This window comes from Dendrobates tinctorius, unplaced genomic scaffold (genome assembly GCF_039654945.1).
Source record: "Dendrobates tinctorius isolate UK_male_01 unplaced genomic scaffold, ASM3965494v1 ptg000102l, whole genome shotgun sequence".
Classification (NCBI taxonomy): Eukaryota; Metazoa; Chordata; class Amphibia; order Anura; family Dendrobatidae; genus Dendrobates; species Dendrobates tinctorius.
In genome coordinates, this window is record NW_027361770.1 from 12,590,519 (window position 1) to 12,611,430 (window position 20,912).

Below are 20,912 nucleotides of genomic sequence, written 5' to 3' on the forward strand. Positions count from 1 at the left end.
GAAACAATGCTCACCAGAAGGTAAATATTACACACCACATGTGACAAAAAAATGTTTAGATGTAACTTTTTTTTTTCAGCCAGGGCCATACCATGTCACTATTTTAATTGTTTTTTTTTCTCTTTATTACACAGCACGGTGAGCAGCACTCGGAGCCTGCACAATTGGACCCTTCTGAGGCAATCCGTGAGGAGACCGGCACCGAGGGACACTTCGACCACCCCGGTACATCTGCACCTTCCCAGCCTTCCCACACATTCGACCCATCTGTCCCATCCACCAGCACAGGAGCATCGTGGCCGCCTACATTACATGAAGCTGCTGGTGAGGAGATCGCTTTCCCTTTACCCCACCCTTCTGCCCCTGCCACCTCTAGTACACCTGCGGGTACTGGGCGGCAGCGGCAGAGGGGTCAGGAAAAGAGTTATGCGCCAGAGTTCTTGCATCTGAATGCATCTTTCCAGAAGTGTCTAAAAGTCTTGTCAGAGCAAATCTCCGCAGGCTTTCAGCAGATCAACTCCAGCATTCTGGAGGTGAAGACACTTCTGCAAACCATGCATTCAGAAGCAAGATCTTCGCCAAACCACACCTTTTTCAGGTCTGTTGTGGAGCGCATGGCAACACTATCTCCTACCCAGCAGATGCATGTAATGCATTCGTGCCACGGTGCTCTACAGCAGGTTACCTCCCAACCTCCACCTCCCACCACTGTAGTTCCTCCACCTGCACCCCCTCCAGCCACTTTCCATCCTCCCCCTCCTATTACATCTGCACCCCCTCCAGCCACTTTCCATCCTCCCCCTCTTATTACATACCAGCAACCTCCCCAGTACCAGCAACCTCCCCAGTACCAGCAACCTCCCCAGTACCAGACATCTCCCCACTTCCAGCAACCTGCCCCGTACCAAACTCCTTCCCCGTACCAAACTCCTTCCCCATACAACTTTCCATCAACATCATCTGCTCCTACAGTCCCTGCCCAGCCCTCCACTCCACCGCCCACCACCTCTTCTGCCTCCCACATGACCACCCATTCTGTAGCTTTTTCCACACCATCACCTCTAACTGTTCCTTCCCCACCACGATCCCAGTCCTCTCTCCACACTCCCATTGTCGAAGTGTCCCGCAGCCCCTCCAGCAGTATTTCCACCCCACACTACACCGAGTTATAATGTTTTTTTTGTAATAAAAATGCCCATTTGGTTGGTTTCAAACCTTTATTAAAAAAGTTTTTTTAACTTTAAAAACAGTTTACAAAAAAAAAATATTTTAAATAAAAGTTAAATTATTGTTTACACTGGTTGTCTGTCATTTCTTTCTGCTGCGAAATATGTTTAAAAAAAAAGGTTAAATACAGGGTATTTAAAAGGTAAAAAGGTATTCAAAACCAGGTATATAACTGTGGGTAAATTTTAGCTTTTTGCCACAGTTGTGTTCCTGGTTGTGTTTGAAGCAAAGTATTTCACCTGAAAAGTTGTGTTTATTGTTGGTGATTTCCTAACAATGTACACAACTTTTGTTAAAAGGTGAAATACTTTGCATAAAACACAACCAGGTACACACCTGTGGCCTAAAGCTAAAAATAGAGACCATGACAAGATAGCCAACTTTGGTTGGCAAAGGTATATACTGTTGGTACAGAAGGTACACAAGTTTGGTTAGGGCACAAATCTTTCACACTCTGTCATCCTGCCAGTGTACTCTGCCTTGAGGTGACAAAGTATAGTGCAAAATTGTCCCTCATTGCTGAAACCGTCACAGAACTTCTAGTGGTAATGTCATGGTAATCTTGCAAGGTGGTTTCTTCAGAGGTGTCCTCAATGGAAATGGGTTCCTTGCAGATAACAAAATTGTGGAGTACCACGCAAGCTTTGATCACCTCGTCCACAGTTTCTGTCTTGAGGTTGATTGCAGTCAATAGGACCCGCCATTTGGCTGTCAGAATACCAAAGGTACATTCAACCATTCTTCTTGCTCTTGTGAGGCGGTAATTAAAAATGCATTTTGGTCTTGTCAATTCTCTGCTAGAGTACGGTTTCAAAAGGTGTTCTGACAGCTGGAAGGCTTCATCCCCTACACAGACAAATGGCATAGGTGGACCAGATGTTTGACAACATCCATCTTCGCCAGTAACTTGCTCTTCTCTCCAACCTGCACTTTCTCCTCTACAACCTGTCAAAGAAGGGCTGTAGGAACATGCTATATATAGTTTTCCAGTAGCCAATCCCGTTCGGAAGGCCACAAGGGCCAATTTTAAAAACCGGATCGGGCGTAATCCGTCGAAAAACGGATAGAAAAACGGATGAACCGGATGAGACGGATCCGGTTTTGTCTGTCAAGAACAAGACGGATCCGGCAGAAAACCGGATCCGGCACATCAGGTTTTACAAAACATTTGCCGGATCCGGCATGACGCCGGATCGCGCCTGACGCAGAAAACCTGATGTGTGAAAGTAGCCTTATCTTTTACTTTGTAGGTACAATCCAGGATTCAGATTACAGATGGTACAGGAGTCGGTCAGCCTGGAAGCAATTTGGGAATCTCTCTATACAGTTGGGTTGTGAGGTCTCCGTTTCTAGCGCTATTCTGAATTACTTGCAGTTCTGGACTCCACTCAAGTCCCTCTTTCTGTCCGTTACTTAGAACTCCACTTGCATTACAGGCAGCTGTATCCTCCTTCAAAGACCGTGCCACGATGGTGTCTCCAGCTCACACATGTGCTGCTGTATCGTCAAGTCTTAGTTGGGCGCCACACTATCACTAAATTCACTATCAGTATGTCTTTTGAATGTGGGAGGAAACACACACAAACACAGGGAGAACATACAAACTCATTGCAGCTGGTGTCTTTGGTGGGATTGGAACCCAGGTTCCCAGTGCTGCAAGGCTGCAGTGCTAACCACTGAGCCACCATGCTACCCTCTAATCAATGCTGACAAGAAAAGGCCAGTGTTGATTCTTTATAGAAATTAAACAGTTAAAAACAATTTTTTGCAGAGCCCTTTGAGAGAATTTATCAGACCCTCTGAGTTCTAGCAGCAAAAATTTGCAAAATCTGTTGCTCTGTTTTTTCTTCTGAAAAAGGGTGGGTTTTAGCAAAAGAGGCTGGCATAGATCTTAGAGCATGGATGACTTAATATGCACCAAATTAATCAATAACTTTGCATCTTATGCTTGGTAAACAATTTGAGGTCTTAGGTTTAAATATTTAATTTCATGAATATTAAGATCAGTAGGCATCTGAGAGTGCAAGCAGCACATAATTGGCACTGATTTGATCATTTACATCTCTATCCTAGTCATAAAAGTTGTGAAGTCCCTAATAAAAATGATTACAAACAGTTGTAAAAAAATGTAGCTCTCATTTTAATGTTCTGTAGTAAATTGCAGAATAGTGTGTTTGTGTGTAATGTGTATGTGTATTTGCAGCGATGTACACACATGGTCAAAATTATTGGTACCCCTTGTTTAATGACAGAATATCCACAATGGTCACAGAAATAACTTGAATCTGACAAAAGTACTAATAAATCAAAAATCTATGAAAATGAACAAATGAAAGTCAGACATTGCTTTTCAACCATGCTTCCACAGAATTTTTAAAAACATATCTCATGAAATAGGCCTGGACAGAAATGATGGTACCCCTGAAAATAATGCGACAAAAGGGAGATGTTAAATCGCGGTGTGTCCACTAATTAGCATCACAGGTGTCTACAATCTTGGAATCAGTGAGTGGGCCTGCAGAGAGGGTTACAGATACTCACTGTGCTGTTGTTTATAGAAATTCTAAAGGCAGCCAAGCAGGTGTATGCAATAATCCAAGTGAAGTGTGTTTTCCCTTCTTTTAATATTATAGAAATTGTTTTTGATTTTCCTGTAATGTTCATTATTGCTCATTAAGTGAAGCACAGCATGCCGTGTGAAGTGATGGTTATTTGCATTCAGCTAAAGTAAGTGTAAATAACACATCAATTAACGCAAATTCACTTTCATTCAGTTTTCTACATTTTTTTAGTCGGATTAAAGTTGAAATGTAAAAATTCTCATTAGATGATGGTAAAATTACATATGGTCTTTGTTCCTAGCTGCAAGGCAATCCACATGAGCATAGCACGCTCGGTAACAGATACGCATACTACCGCCATGCTCCAATTGTAACAGCGAGAGTGACTGGAATAGCGAGTTATTAATCTATATGTGGCAACCACAGGGTGGCTACTATTGAAATAACACTAGGGATCCCTCATTAAGACCAGCGTTTTGCCTAATATACTGCCTAGAGCAGTTGCATTTAGTAACAGGTGAGTCTCAGAGGTAGCGTGCGTGATTTTCTCCAGCTTTAGAGAGAAGAGAGTACAGCATAGCATGCTTCTTACTAAGTATGAAAAGAGTAACATCATTTAAAATCTGCATCTAATAAAACAAGCTGGTATTATATTGGCCTGTCTCATAAATACCATGAGATTGGCAACCTTTCATTCAGACAGAAATAGCTGTCAAGCCATTGGTTTGCTTCAAGTGACTTTCTACCTCACCTCTAGGTCAGAGGTAGAGGTGATGTTATCTGCTAGTTATTTTCCTTAGATAGTGCTGATTTTCAGCTCAGCTGCATAGAGAACCTTGACCTGTGACTACGGTTTAGCTGGAGGGCCTACAGGGGGTCTGTGGTAGTTTAGGACGCACATCCTGTCGTGTCATCGGTGCAAGCTGCTGCCTTTTGTGTGCACTAACACAATTCTATTATATGCTCAGCAAGTCAGGGCAGGGAGAGCAGGTGAGAGTTAGAGATGAGCAAATATTTTGGAATTCTAATTTGCCGACTCCATGGAATTTAAACAAAAAGGTTTGATCGTAACTTTTACCTTTGCGGGACCTCTTCCAATATAAGAGATTCACATATGCTAGGTCCAATAACTGTCACCAGATTTCGGACATATGCTCTAAAAAACTTTTCACTTCTGAACATTCTTCTCTGATGTCTTTCCCATTTAACCCTGAGTTACCTGAATCTGAATGAGTTACTTAATCTGAATAGCAGCCAGACCAAACCATGGTTTAATAAACAACATTTTTGCTTTGCAGGTATAATGGACACTCATTCTAGGATTGTATTACCTTTTAATGCTTAATATACTAATTACAAACTACATGCAAACTCTCACTACCAATACCTGCAAATCAGGCACTTTATGCATTCTTTTTTTTTTCATCCACCACTCACTCCCCACTCTTTTCAAAAAATTGTGCAGAGCAGGTGTTTCAACAAAAGGTCTCAAATTAGCTATCATGTGTTACTTAATCCCTGTCCAGATGATTACATGAAGTATTCCTACATGAGTAAATGGGAAGCTTCTGGGGGAATCTCTTCCACCTGGAATTTGGCAACAGATATGGAGTAATGCATCTGTTTAGAGGTGAGGAAGGTCGTCATATGTCTCCCCCTCTTTGGACATTGTTCACATTTTATGTGTGTGGTTCCATAGCGTTTATAAGTGTTAATGTGTTTATGTACTGTAATGTGAATGTATTTGATATGTGTTGTGTGTAGGGTTAGCATAGGACAATAGGGGCACACTAGAAATAGGGAATAAGAGTCTTACAGTAGATATAGCTAGCATAGGGGTTTTCCAGACTGAGAGTAATTACAGAGTAGTGTAGTGCAGAGCAATAGGGTATAGTGATAGGGCTACCTGGTTAGAGAGCATAGCCCAGGCAGCATTGCCCAGGGCAAGAAGTTGGGATGCCGCAGTGATCAGGGACAGTTTGACAGCCATGGAGATAAGGTTGCTTTGGCAAGAAGGGGCCCCAGGCTGAGTGGCATGCAGGTGGTCACCAGCTTGAATGGTAACCATCCCGAAGAGGATCCTGGGTCTACGACCGGGGCTGGTGAAGTTGAGACTGGGTGCCTGATAAATTTTGCCTTTCGAAGCTGGACAAGGGAATGGTAAGAAGCTGGTGGGCCTAAAGGCACGGACGGGACAGGGATTGTCCAGGAAGAGCAATGATTGCCAGGACAGGACAGGAATGGTCTGGGAAGGGCAGTGATTGCTGGAACAGGACAGGGATTGTCCAGGAAGAGCAGTGATTGCCAAGATAGGACAGAGATTGTCCTGGAAGAGCAGAAATTGCTAGGAAGATAGGGAAATCCCTAGAAGTATCACTCTATGCACTGTGTTGCATCTGTACTGAAAACCCTACTGATATGTAAAGTTAACCTGTTAAGAATGGACTCTGTCTCTGGAGTTATTTGTGAGACTTATGGAGCTGAAGATGGAATGACAGAAACAGAGGAGACTATGGCAATAAATGTGAGTGTTCTGTTGCGCATGCTGCACATACAGCAAAAGGGTCAATATGTTTCATCTGTGGGGCGTCAGGGTGTGGAAACACTACAGCTCGTTGCCACAGCTACCACCCTGGCCGCCTTGCACATTTACATGTTATGTTTACAGGGACAACCAGTACAAATTACTCATGTTTTGGCATTGAGGGAATTCAGGTTCCATTTTGTTTCCCAGTCCCCATTTTATGCTGTAAATCCAGCACTCATAACTTTTGCGTAGAAACCTCCTCCCCTACATATTACAAGTCCCTGAGATTCTGGATCGAACAAGATACTTAGACACAACTTTCTCTGAATCCCCCAAAACAGTTTCTTGCTTGTTGGCATAAAGCCCTTTCTACTAGGGGTATAAATAAACCCCTCCCGCATTTAATTAAAGTAGAATCTTATGCTGGACACTACTTGTGTGTGTACTGTATTGATTGAGCTCACTCATCACAACAGCTCCAATCCGGCCTTGCACATCAACTCTGGTGGACCTGTTGTGCCACAGTATCATACTCCCTCCCTCTTACATAAACTTGATTCCGCAGTCCCTAATTTTTGCTGGAAGTGTGGAAATTCAGAAGGTGATCTATCCCATTTGTTTTGGTCATGCACAAATTTTCTAAGTTTGTTGGAAATTGTTAACTCCCTTATTGTTATTGTTACTGGTCTTCAGATTTTGCTTGCATCCAAAATTCTGTCTATGTACAATGTATGGAGCATCGCTGTTCCAGGACTGATCATTGCTTACAGTTGGTTGCCAGAAAAGCAGAAAATCCCTGATCAGTGGGGCTGCCAGTTATCATACCACATCTGCTAAGTCTGATAGCCTGTAAGTGGAAGTTGACTCAACCTCCTTCTACACGATACAAGATTTTAGAATATGGAATACATTACAGCTTTATTACATAATAATGAGTATTTTGAAATTTTGAAGTAAAATGGGCTTTATGGGACACTTACTGGGTTCAAAGAGATTCTTAAGGATTGCAGTTGCAAAAAGTGATAAAGGTCAGATAAATGTAGTGGTTCTTCTTCCTCCTACTCCCCTCCACCCTTATCTGTCGATATCTTGTTCTGTCACTGTACTTGTTTATGCAGTATGTCAAGACTCAGTGTGTTGAGTCCATTTCTTATAGATATTTCTCTTGGCTAATAGAGAAATTATATATTGTAATTGCTTTCACCTATTTGCTTTTGAATTGTTTTTTTCTTGTTTATCGTAAGTAATACTTTCTGAGAACTCAATAAAAATTCAGCTATAGAAAAAAAAAATTGACTCACAGTAAATAAATTAGCATGAATTGACTAATTAAAAAGCAGCTAATTGTCCTGACACTGTAAATTCCTATTGGAGTCAAATGAACACATTTTTGAGCTTTGTAATGTGAATGCATCCTTTTTAATTCCCAAATGACATGTTAGGAATCTGTGTCCTGCCATACTTATGCAGAGATCCAGATCCTCACATTTGTCTCCAGAGGCTAAGGGTATGTGCACACTTTGCGGTTTCTGCTGCGTTTCCGTAGCGTTTTTGGCTCTGCAGAAACGCAGCAGATTCTGCTGCGTTGTACAGTACCTTTATTTCCTATGGAAATAAAAAAAAGCTGTGCACATGCTGCGTTTTTTTCCGCGCGGTTTTGCTGCGGTTTTCAAAACGCAGCATGTCAATTGTTTAGTGCAGAAACGCTGCAGTTTTACACCTCGTCCATTATGAGGTGTAAAACCGCAGGGCAAAACCGCAGAAAAAACGCAGAAAAACCGCAGCACTTTGTCCTGCGGATTTCCTGCGGTTTTCTCTACAAAATCCGCAGAGACAAAAAACTATGTGTGCACATACCCTTAGTCCTTTCAGCCAGCTTCTGAGCATGCTCCTGGAACGAGCTCCCATTGGAGTTCAGGAGTCAGGTGCACAGGTCCTGCTCCTGATTTCATTGAATCAGCTCAGGGCTCTGGAGATTTCCGGCAGGTCCCGTACGCTATAAAAAGTGCGCATGGCCGCTATGCCATGCGCTAGTATTTTCATACTGCTGCTGTATGTATGGTGACGGATGCTTGGACTGGTGACTGACTTATTATGAAACCCCTTCCCTCTGATATTACGATTGTGTGAGTGATTGGGCAGCCGCCAGTAGCAGCGCTAGTGCCAGCGCGCTCCAGCTATACGTTCTCAGCAGCTAGCGTCCTGCATCGCGCCAGCGAAATTGCGGAGTCTCCTCTGTGGCTCTGTTCACACCGCGCTGCGATTGCAGTTCTCCCGCGTCTGCAGTTGCGACGCCTCCTGTCTTATTTTACGGTAGGTCTAGAGGGAGTAGTCCTACTGCCTAAGGCTACTTCTGTGACTCTTAATACTGTGACAGTTTCCCTCTTAGTCTGTGTCCCCGAGCAGACTTAGCGTATTTGTTTATTCTTTTGTCTGCAGCTTTGTGAGCATAAAAGAGCTTGCTTCAGTGCACTTAGGGTACAGTTAACCCCGTGCACTTTACCGCCATAGTGCTCTGTCTCTCTAGCAGCGGTTATATCACCTGCCGCACGGTGGACCCCGAGTGGCGAAGGCACTTCATTTATTTTTTATTTAGTGCCTTCCACCACTCGTAACATGACATCACCCTATCTGACTAGGGGAAGCCGGTTGGTAACCAGAGATAACAAAGTGTATTTAAAAACACACTGCAGACTTTTTAGGCTGCCTAAATTGAATAAATAATCTAAAAGCTATCCTTTTTGTGGGAGCAAATGCATGCATTCATTGCTGTTGTTTATAGTCAGGTGATGGAAATGGAAGAAGCCTTTGCATTTTCACACAGTTGGATGCACCAATTGTCCCTGTTTGGGAAGTATAAAGAGCACTTAGCTAAATGAAGAATCAAAGCTTTTTCATAAGCTGTTCAAACATTTCACTGGAGAGACAAAACAGGTGTACGGTACTGGTTTGAAAGTGAAGAAGTAACTAATGACCTCTCAACTAGAGTTTGCAACTGGTTTACTAATCGCCAAATGATTAAGAAATTACAAAGGCTTTATATTGAGCCTTCCAAAATTATTTTTTTTTCTGAAGATAAAACAGTTGCTCTGTTTTGAACATGAAAAAGTTATGGCTTGTTGTCACCAAGAATTTTCAAAAAGTAGCCCTATTTTAAGAGCTGTTTCTTGAAGTTACAAAAACATGAGCATATGTATCCCGGGAGAACTTTGTGCCTGCATGAATCGCAGAGGGGTCTGTTGGCTATCCATACAGGTGGCAGATGTTTGCTCAGCAAAAGCTTTGCAGAACAAGTAGTAGAGCTTAAACTACTAGTAAGCCAATTTGGACTTCCTTTCAGAAGCTGGAAAAAAAATCCCACATTTTGCTATTATATCAAGGGTTTAACAGCATGGCTATCCAATAGTCATCACTTTGCTTCATGATAACAATACACACGTCCTCTTCCAAACATTGCAGCATACAGCTTGTCATCCCCAACAGCACAATTGAAGACTCTGTTGTTTCATTGTCATATTACCACTGTGATGGTTGGTTTTCATGGCCAGCGTCCTTATCATCAGTTTTACTCTGATTGTCTGGTTTGTCACCTGCCAGCACCAAGTTAATGTCCTCCTACACTTCCACATGCTACTTTTTCTCTTCCTCCTCTTCATCCTCCAAATCACGTGACATCGACCTTTAGGTTGACAACCGACTCAGATGCAAATTGATGTTCTTCCTCCATCCATTTTTGCATGTTCGTGTGTGTTTTTATCCAGTATAAATATTCGGGATGATTTCACACTTGTCCATACTGACTAATTTTGTTGCCTCCTCAATGGACTTCAATATGTGACAAGTATCCACATTAGCTGCCAATGTCAGATCTTAAAGTAATCCACCCTCCAGAGGATTCACACTTTCATCTTAAAATAGAGGCAAGCATTGAATTCAGAATTTGGATTTAGTTGCAAAATCTGCAATGAGCAATTAAAGGGTTTTCTAAGTTTGTGCCGATGTGAATACTTTTCCGCCCAATGATGACAAAAGTATTCTCAGAGTGATACCTTTATTGGCTAACCAGAAAATAATATGTTTGCAAGCTTTCAGAGCACAGAGGCTCCTTCTTCAGAAATGTGATTTAGCACATCAGAGAGAGAAATGAGGTCTCCCAATCCCCCAGGTCCCTCCTTCTGTGTCCTTCAGCCATCGGCGTCTTCCAGAAAAAAATGGCGGAAGCATGCGTAGTGCACCCGCCGAGATCTGCCGGCCAGCATCCAGCAACAATAGGAGATTTTCCCTATTGATTCATTTTGTTCACTGTGATAGACCCTATCACAGTGATCAAAATAAAAAAAATAGCAAATTAAACTGCTCCTTTATCACCCCCTTAGGTAAAAATTATAAAATAAAAAATGTGATTAATTCCATTTTTCAATTAGGGTTAGGGTTGGTCTTATAGTTGGGGCTATAGCTAGGGTTAGGGTTGGGGCTAGGGTTATGGCTGGGGTTATAGTTGGGGTTATAGCTAGGGTTAGGGTTGGGGCTAGGGTTAGGGTTATAATTGGGGTTATAGTTGGGGTTATAGCTAGGGTTAGGTTTGGGCTACAGTTAGGGTTGGGGCTAAGGATAGGGTTGGGCTTATAGTTGGGGTTATAGCTAGGGTTAGGGTTGAGCTAGGGTTGGGGCTAGGGTTAGTGTTGTATTGGGGTTAGGGTTGTGGTGTTAGGGTTAGGGTGGTATTGGGGTTAGGGTTGTGGTTAGGGTTACGGTTAGGGTTGGGATTAGGGTTAAGTGTTGGGGTTAGGGTTGGGGTTAGGGCTGTGTTAGGGTTGGAGTTATAATTGTGAGGTTTCCACTGTTTAGGTACATCAGGAGGTCTCAAACACAACATGGCACCCGCTATTGATTCCAGCCAATTTTGTGTTCAAAAAGTCAAACGGTGCTCACTCCTTTATGAGCCCTGCCATGCACCCAAACAGTGACTTTCCCCCACATACGGGGTATCAGTGTACTCAAGAGAAATTGCACAACAAATTATGTTGTCCATTTTCTCCTGTTTCCCTTGTAAAAATAAAAAAGTTTACTTCCAAAGTAAATTTTTTTGTGACGAAAAGTAAAATGTTCATTTTTTTCCTTCCTCATTGCTTTCGTTCTCGTGAAGCACCTGAAGGGTTAATAAACTTTTTGAATGTGTTCATGCAAGGAGAAAAATGGAGCAGACAGGTGAATAGAGTAAAAAAGTAGTCATCTTTATTAGTTAAGTACAAACAAGTATAATGACAAATAGTAGTAGATAAAATCGTGGGAATAACAACACCGCAGGATAAAAGAGCAGAAGTCCCCGGGCACAATGACAGCCACCATGCATGTCGTGGCGTACACATATATGTAACTCAATAGTAAGCAACACCACAGAGCATCCACCTGGACAGTATTGCACCGCACAATGTGAGTGTGGAAGTATCCAAGTGGCGCAAGAAGCGCCAAGTGTAGAGAGCGGTATCTTACCACAGGTGAAGGCAGAGGCTGAACGAGTCCGGGGCCAGGTTGGGGGCAAACCCGACGCGTGTTTCGCGTGTTTAACCACACGCTTTCTCAAGGGAAGTATCGCGGGGAAGGGTGAAGGACCTCCTTATGCACCATGTGGTCAGATCACATGACCGCCAGTAAGCCAATGGGAATGGTGTAGAGCGGCGCATGCATGGTGGGCACAGCAAACGCCGGCAGTGCAGGGACAAAGCGTCACACATCGCCCAAGGCCAGGGGGAGGGGGAAATTCCCGGAGGCCGAGAGAGACGCGTCAAGACGCTCGCCCCACAGCCGAACGGAGGCAGGCACAGCGGGCATGCGCACAACCAGAACCCAGGAGTAAGAGGCAATATCAAATTAGAGAGTACACAAGACTGGGCATGAGGCAGTCATATACAAGAACCATAAGCACACATGAATAGTCAGAGGAATAGCACGAAATTGAAATGACAAAATAAACAAAATGAACAGCAAAATACATAATAGATAGAAGATATTGGAAAAACCCGGATCCTCTATCAATATGCGGGGCATAATTCCCCACTCCACATATACATATATATATAAAACTGTAAAATAACTAAATACAGATAATCATGCAAACAATGCAGAATACATATATATAGGGAAATGCGATGTCCTGCAAACTGCAATTCTTGTATCCATGTGCAAAATATGATGTCAATACGATAATGTTTATGGAGAGCAGCAAACACACACAGATCCATCTCCCATGCAATAAGTGTACAACGGGGCACAAAAAGGTCCAGAAGAACTAGAAAAGGAAGAATAAAAATAATGAATAAAATATTAAAATAAAACCAAAGAAAGACCCCCAATCACTGGAATGGGGAATAACAGAGGGATGAAAGGGCAAGGCAAATGAAACAAAAAGGTTAAATTTGAATTGTATTTTTTGAATGTATACATGAATAATAGCAAAAAGTAAGGGTCACCTACAAGAAAGAGGCAAAGGATAACGATTCATTAAGGCCCTTAGGGGTCAGGGTGTCCAGTGTGACGATCCATTTAGCTTCGACTTGAGCCAGTCTCCGTTTATAGTTACCACCTCTCACCCCCAAATGGACCTGATCAATGTCTCTAATTTTGAGAGAAGTAGGATCACCATTATGATACTGCCGGAAATGGTGAGGCAGTCTTAAGAAGAGAAAAGTCAGTCACTGTCTTGGACGCACAAATGTCCCGCACATGCTCACGCACCCTCCTCCTAAGTTCTCTGGACGTGAGACCAACATAGATTTTTGCGCAGCCACATGTGGCATAATAAATTACATTTGTGCTGCTACATGAAATCCGATGGCGAATATCAAACTGTCTCCGTCCATCGGAGGAGGTGAAAGTGTCACAGCGCAGGACATTTGTTCATGCAAGACAGTGACCACAAGGTATGGAGCCAGGTACAGGGCCCCTAGACCCAAAAACATTAGTCGACACTGGGAGATAGTGACTCCTCACAAGAAGGTCACTAAGATTTCTTGACCTTCTTGCGGTCATTGAAGGATATCGTCCCAAGGATGAACCCAGGGCAGGTTCAGTCCCACGAATCGACCAATGTTTGGTAAGGATCTGCCTCATGTTTTCCCATTGGTGGTTAAATGTAGAGATGAACCTAATTGGTCCATCCATAGTCTGTCGAGAGGCCCTGTTACAGGATACCAAGAGACTACCGCGTGGAGTGGCTCTTGCTCTTAAATAGCCTTTTTTGATGCATCTGTTGGAGTAGCCCCGGCTCGAAAAACGCGTTTTCAAATCAGCCGCTTGCATCTCAAACTTAGCATCTGACGAGCAGATCCGCCTCATCCGTAGGAACTGTCCGACCGGGACAGCCCCTATGGTGGAGGGGTTGTGGGCAGAAGACGCATGAACCAAAGAATTTACTGATGTTGGTTTACGATAAACATCAGTCTGGATGCGACCAGTGTGATCAACACACATGGTGACATCCAGAAAATTAATTTTGACAGGATCGGATGAATAGGTCAAGCGAATATTCAAATGGTTATCGTTCAGCGTCTCCATAAAGTCCCCGAGCTGCTGCACCGACCCGTCCCACAAAAAGAAAATATCATCTATATATCTATGCCAGCACAGCACATGGGAGGCGGCCGGCACGCCCGCGTCGCCAAATAAAGATCTCTCCCACGAACCGAGGAAGAGATTAGCGTACGCGGGCGCACAGGCCGCGCCCATGGCTGTGCCACGTAGCTGCAAGAAAAATTGATCTTTAAAGGGGCTTTCTGGCCCTGCTCACTTTGGTGTACCTGATACAGTGGGGAAAAAAGTATTTAGTCAGCCTCCAATTGTGCAAGTTTTCCCATTTAAAAAGATGAGAGAGACCTGTAATTGACATCATAGGTAGACCACAACTATGAGAGTCAAAATGAGAAAACAAATCCAGAAAATCACCTTGTCTGACTTGGCAAGATTTATTTTTCAAATTATGGTGGAAAATAAGTATTTGATCATTAACAGACAATGACAGATGTCAAACGTTTTCTGTAAGTCTTCACAAGGTTGTCACACACTGTTAGTGGCATGTTGGCCCATTCCTTCATACAGATCTCCTCTAGAGCAGTGAAGTTTTGGGCCTGTCACTGGGCAACATGGACTTTCAAATCCATCCAAAGGTTTTCTATGGTGTTGAGATCTGGAGACTGGCTAGGCCACTCCAGGATCTTCATTTGCTTCTTACAAAGCCACTCCTTTGTTGCCCTAGCGGTGAGCTTGGGATCATTATCATGCTGAAAGACCCATCCACATTTCATCTTCAATGCCCTTGCTGATGGAAGGAGGTTTGCAATCAAAATCTCACGATACATGGCCCCATTCATTCTTTCACGTACAAGAATCAGTCTTCCTCATCCCTTTCCGAGAAACAACCCTAAAGCATGATGTTTCCACCCCCATGCTTCACAGTAGGTATGGTGTTCTTTGGATGCAACTCAGCATTCTGTCTCCTCCAAACATGATGAGTTTTGTTTCTACAAAACAGTTCTACTTTGGTTTCATCAGACCATATGACATTCTCCCAATACTCTGCTGAATAGTCTAAATGCTCTCTATCAAACTTCGGACAGGCTCGGACATGTACTGGCTTAAGCAGGGGAACACATCTGGCACTGCAGGATTTGAGTCCCTAGCAGCGTTGTTTGTTACTGATGGTAGCCTTTGTTACGATGGTCCCAGCTCTATGTAGGTCATTCACTAGGTCCCCCATGTGGTTCTGGGATTTTTGCTCACCGTTCTTGTGATCATTTTGACCCCATAGGGTGAGATCTTGCGTGGAGCCCTAGATTGAGGGGGATTATCAGTGGTCATTTTTTTATTATTGCTCCAACAGTTGATTTCATCACAGCAAGATGCTTGCCTATTGCAGATTAAGTTTTCCCTGCCTGGTGCAGGGCTACAATTTTGCTTCTGGTGTCCTTCGACAGCTCTTTGATCTTCACCATAGTGGAGTTTGGAGTGTGAGTCTGACTGATTGAGGTTATGGACAGGTGTCTTTTATACTAATAACAAGTTCAAACAGATGCCAATACTACAGGTATTGAGTGGAGGACAAAGGAGCCTCTTAAAGAAGAAGTTACAGGTCTGTGAGAGCCAGAATTCTTGCATATTTTTAGGTGACCAAATACTTATTTTCCACCATAATTTGCAAAATAAATCTGGCTAAATCAGACAAGGTGATTTTCTGGATTTGTTTTCTCATTTTGACTCTCATATTTGTGGTCTACCTATGATGTCAATTACAGGCCTCTCATCTTTTTAAGTGGGAGAACTTGCACAATTGGTGGCTGACTAAATACTTTTTTCCCCACTGTATCATTATTCTGCTCCAGATTCAGTGGTCTTTATAATAATCAATATGCAATGGATCCTTCAATACTTTATGACATTTTTTTCTTTGGTTCATATTTTGTTTATCCCAGCTTCTTTAAGCACATTTCAATCATTTAGAGTCACAATATTCCCTTCAGTTATCAGATACATTACCATCTAGACAAGCTCAAAGACTAAAGGTCCCGTCACACTAAACGATGTCACAGCAATCCCACCAACGATCCAACATGATGGGATCACTGGGACATCGTTAGGCTGATCGCTGGTGAGCTGTCACATAGACAGCCCCAGCGATTAGGATCAGCGACGCTGGACGCTGGTTTCTAATGTAAACGTCGGATATCCAGGAGCCGCGCGACTCCTGGATACCCACTATTTACCTTGGAAACCGGCGTACACGCTGGTTTCCAAGGTAAACATCGGGTATCTAGGAGCCGCGCGACTCCTGGATACCTGATGTTTACCTTGGAAACCAGTGTGTACGCCGGTTTCCAAGGTAAACAGCGGATATCCAGAAGCCGCAGCTCCTGGATACCCGACGTTTACATTAGCGTCCAGCGTCGCTGATCGCTGGTCTTGCTGCCACACGCAGCGATGCACACTGGGCAGCTGGAGACCAGTGATCGAAAAACGGCCCAGGCAGCTCGAGCACGATCAGCGATAGCCGGCAGGGGGGCCAGTCGCTGATCCCCGACACACACAATGAGATCGCTGATGTGCCACAAAATCAGTGATCTCGCTAGCGAGATCGCTTAGTGTGACAGGGCCTTAAGTGCAGTGTTAACCTATGTTGATGATGAACTTATCTTGAGCATTACAAAAAATAATTTTAGAAAAATACTCTATGAAATATTTTTTGCATGGTTCTTTTAGAAATTTACCATTATACAGGACCTAATGTTTTTTGGTGCAGTAAGCAAACAGTTTATTAATATTAACAAGTGGTATGTTATGAACTATTCTCAGAATAGGTCATCAATATATGATCCATGGTTTTCCTCAACCAGCGCCCCATCTATCAGCGGTTATTTGCTCCAGCAGCAGCAGGATGAAAGCATTGATTGGTAACAGAATAGCAAATTGATGGGAGATGTCAGACCCCTATTCATCCAATATGGATGACCTATCTTAAGGATCATATCAGTTCCACTGAGTAGAATATATTTCCATTAAAAGTAAAGATTAATTGATTTTCAAATACAGTGATTAAACTACTGTTTCATCTTTTTTTCAGATGTTACTTACCTTGATCACATTGGTACAACTTTATTTCCCGAAAGTCTTCTTCAATCATTCACGACTGATATGTTGGAAAATGTTTATGGTGAGAATAAGTACTTAGTTTTTTTTAACAATGCCATGAAAGCACTGCAATTAATTGTTAAATCAGTCCCCATTAATGTAGAGGAATGTTACCATTGCTGAACTTTTTCTACAACATTTTCGTTAATGAGGACTGATAAATGTAAATGTAACTCAGAACCGAGTTTCAATAGCTTTCTTGACATAAGTCTTGGGATTTATATGGGTAAATGTTAGAACATCTGCCTTTTAATTGAAAGAAATTTATAGTGTGAATATTGAATACTATGCTAAGCTATCAGGTAACCTCTACGCCATTAGAAGAGGTGTCCTTTGAAACATGATCATTTACTGTGTAAATTAGGCAATCCCATTATGTATATTTCCAACAGAGTTATACAACACTATATTTAATTAAGGATTTTTAATATGTACACTCCAGACCGAACATAAAAGCATTAAAGAACTTCTTTTGTGTTAATTATTTTTCAAGCTATTCAATCTGAATTACTTTTAAATGTACAGTCTGAAATTAATTGTGGGTAAGAGCAGACGAAATGTCAGAAAATAATATTCTACAGAACTAGTAGTAGATGATCAGAACAAACCTCAAACAGATGTGGCTAGAAAATCAACAGTAAGTGAATTTAAAAGCTGTTTGGCATACACATACAGTATCATATATCTATCTTAAGATAAAAATAATAATAAAAGGCTTGATAGACCAAGTGCTATTTTTTCTGTTGTCCTCCATTTTTCTTTTTATTATATACTTCTTAATTTTTTTAATTATTTAATGACATTCATCCAATACATAGACTTCAATCAACATCTAGCTACACGCAGCTCTTAATTTTAATCTATATCTTGATACACATATGTTGCCAAATCTATAATACATTGAAAGGCCGGGGTCAGACTTGCAAGAAACTCGCACGAGTCTCGAATCTTAATACCCGGCATTGCCGCCGGCACTCGGGACTGGAGTGCACGGCTGCATGTATTTCTATGCAGCTGCATGCTCCAGTCCCGAGTGCCAGGTATTAAGATGTGAGACTCATGCAAGTTTCTCGCAAGTCTGAACTAGGCCAAATGGAAAAAAAAATCTTCTGGTTCACCTAGGAATAACAGTAATTTTTCCAACAGTAACAGTAACAAAGTACTTAAATGCTATGTTAATTTCACCAAATTTGTTGGGAACACAATTATGTGGCACTTACTAATAAAGACTGGATATGAATATTCTATGCCGGTTTATCGTCATGTAAAAAATCATTATCAAGAAGACTTATTACAGAAATTTCTCTATTTCAATGTCACCCATTTTTCCAAACAAAAATAACTTAAATAATATAATTGCATAAATATGCCCATTATTAAAATAATACTTTCTCGAAGTACCATATAAATTTATGACAGCATTCAGGCTTTTTGGGTAGCATGGCACATCTAGAATTTGCTATCTCTGCCCAATTTTCCTTACATACAGGTGCTTCTCACAAAATTAGAATATCATCAAAAAGTTAATATATATCAGTTCTTCAATATAAAAAGTGAAACTCATATATTATATAGAGTCATTACTACAGAGTGATGTATTTCAAGTGTCCATTTCTGTTAATGTTGATGATTATGGCTTACAGCCAATGAAAACCCAAAAGTCATTATCTTAGTAAATTAGAATAATTGACAAAAAACACCTGCAGCAAAGGCTTCCTTAGCATTTAAAAAGGTCTCTTAGTCTGTTTCAGTAGGCTCCACAATCATGGGTAAGACTGCTGACATGACAGATGTCCAGAAGGTAGTCATTGCCGCATTCCACAAGGAGGGTAAGCCACAAAAGGTCATTGCTAAAGAAGCTGGCTGTTCATAGAGTGCTGTATCCAAGCATATTAATGGAACTTGAGTGTAAGGAAAAATAGTGATAGAGAAAGGTGCACAAGCAACTGGGATAACCGCAGCCTTGAAAGGATTGTTAAGAAAGTGCCATTTAAAAATTTGGGGAAGATTCACAAGAAGTGGACTGCTGCTGGAGTCATTGCTTCAAGAGCCACCACACACAGACATATCCAGGACATGGGCTTCAAGTGTCGCATTCCTTGTGTCAAACCACTGATGACCAATAGGCAATGCCAGAAGTGTCATACCTGGACCAAGGAGAAAAAAGGACTGTTGCTCAGTGGTCCAATGTGCTGTTTTCAGATGATGATGCCGACAAGCTTTTTGGAGATGGAAAAAGCAACAATATCACTGTGCTTGATTGGCCAGCAAACTCACATGACCTTAACCCTATAGAGAATCCATGGGGTATTGTAAAGAGGAAGATGAAAGACACCAGATCCAAAAATGCAGACGAGCTGAAGGCTGGTATCAAAGCAACCAGGATTTATATTTTATTTTTGCTAGGTTGTGTGGGACAATCATACTAGATAGGGGGCTGTAGAGTGGACTATCATACTACAGTATATCAGGGACTGTTGTGGGGATCATTGTGCTATATAAAGGGCTGTTGGGTTTACCAACATAATATATAGTTGGCTGTTGGGGGGACCATTCTACTATATAGGAGACTGTGAGATGGATCATCAAACTCTATGAGGGACTGTTAGGGTAACTGTTACACTATACAGGGGCTGAGAAGTGAACCATCATACTATATAGAGGTCTGTAGGATGGACCATCATATTATATAGAAAAACAATTTCTCCAGCGAAGATACTTGTTAAGATAAAACTGTGACGTGCTGGCAGACCACCTAATACCCATGAAGCAACTGACAGGTTTCGACAATGCAGTCTTATTCATGGTATAATCAAAATCATCAGCTTGCTTTGGGGGTACTGGTTGGTCTGCCGGAATGTCACATGTCTTAATAATCAGTATGAGACCCATATAGCCTCCCCATGAATAACATGAGATCCACATAGCCTCCCCATGATCAGCATGAGACCCACTTAGCCTCCCCATGATCAGCATGAGACCCACTTAGCCTCCTTATTATCAGCATGAGACCCACATAGCTTCCCCATAATCAGCAGGAGACACCACATAGTCTCCCTATGTCCAGCATGAGACCCCACATGGCTTCCCCATGTCCAGTATGAGACCCCCCATAACCTCCCTATGTCCAGCATGAAAGCCCCATAGCCTTCCCATGTCTAACATAAGAGCCCCATAGCCTTCCCATTTCCAGCATGAGAACCCATAGCCTCCCCATGTCCATCATGAGAGCCCTATAGCTGCTGCATGTCCAGCATGACAGCTTCATAGTCTCCCCATGTCCAGCATAAGATACACACAGACTCTCCATGTCCAGCATGAGAACCCCATAGAATCCTCTTATCCAGCATGATACCCCCATAGCCTATTCTCATCTAGCATGAGACCCAGGCAGCCTCCCCATGTCCAGCATGAGAAGCACATAGCCTCCTCTCATCCAGCACCCAAACATCCCAAACACATGAAAAAAAACACACCACATACTCATCTCGCTCCCGTTCTGCCTCTGCTCAGTCCAATGCACTGACTCTCCACAGTCAGTACACAGCTGAAGTGATAAAATGACGTTATCGCGTGAGCTGTCTCACACACTGATTAGTGGAAGAAGGGGCCAGCAGTCCCTCCTCCAACAATGAACTCACTGCTGCCTGCATCCCAAGGATGCAGATAGCGGTGACAGTGAGCGTCATCAGCGGGCATGCTGGGTAGAGCATGGTGCAACCTGTGGGCCACTGTTCTCAGCCCTTTGACTATCTCGGTCTGCGAGATGGGAACAGAGGGCTGGATGTTACCTGGGTAAGACACATATCTTTGTATTGTGCTCTGTCAGCTGACAGATTTAATGTGTTGCAATGTTCGTGAATTATAATGCATCATAACAGTGATCAAATAATGTTAAAAACTCAAAGAGCGAATAAGCA

General features: G+C 42.5%; 1 protein-coding gene across 1 annotated transcript in view; it reads left to right on the plus strand.

Annotated features, from left to right (window-relative positions):
• Positions 1–20,912, plus strand: part of MOCOS (molybdenum cofactor sulfurase) — a 420,261-nt gene that overhangs the window by 27,244 nt on the left and 372,105 nt on the right. Inside the window, exon 2 of the mRNA XM_073587739.1 lies at positions 16,925–17,014. Within this exon, the coding sequence (XP_073443840.1) occupies positions 16,925–17,014 (90 nt within the window). The remainder of the gene's footprint in view (positions 1–16,924; positions 17,015–20,912) is intronic.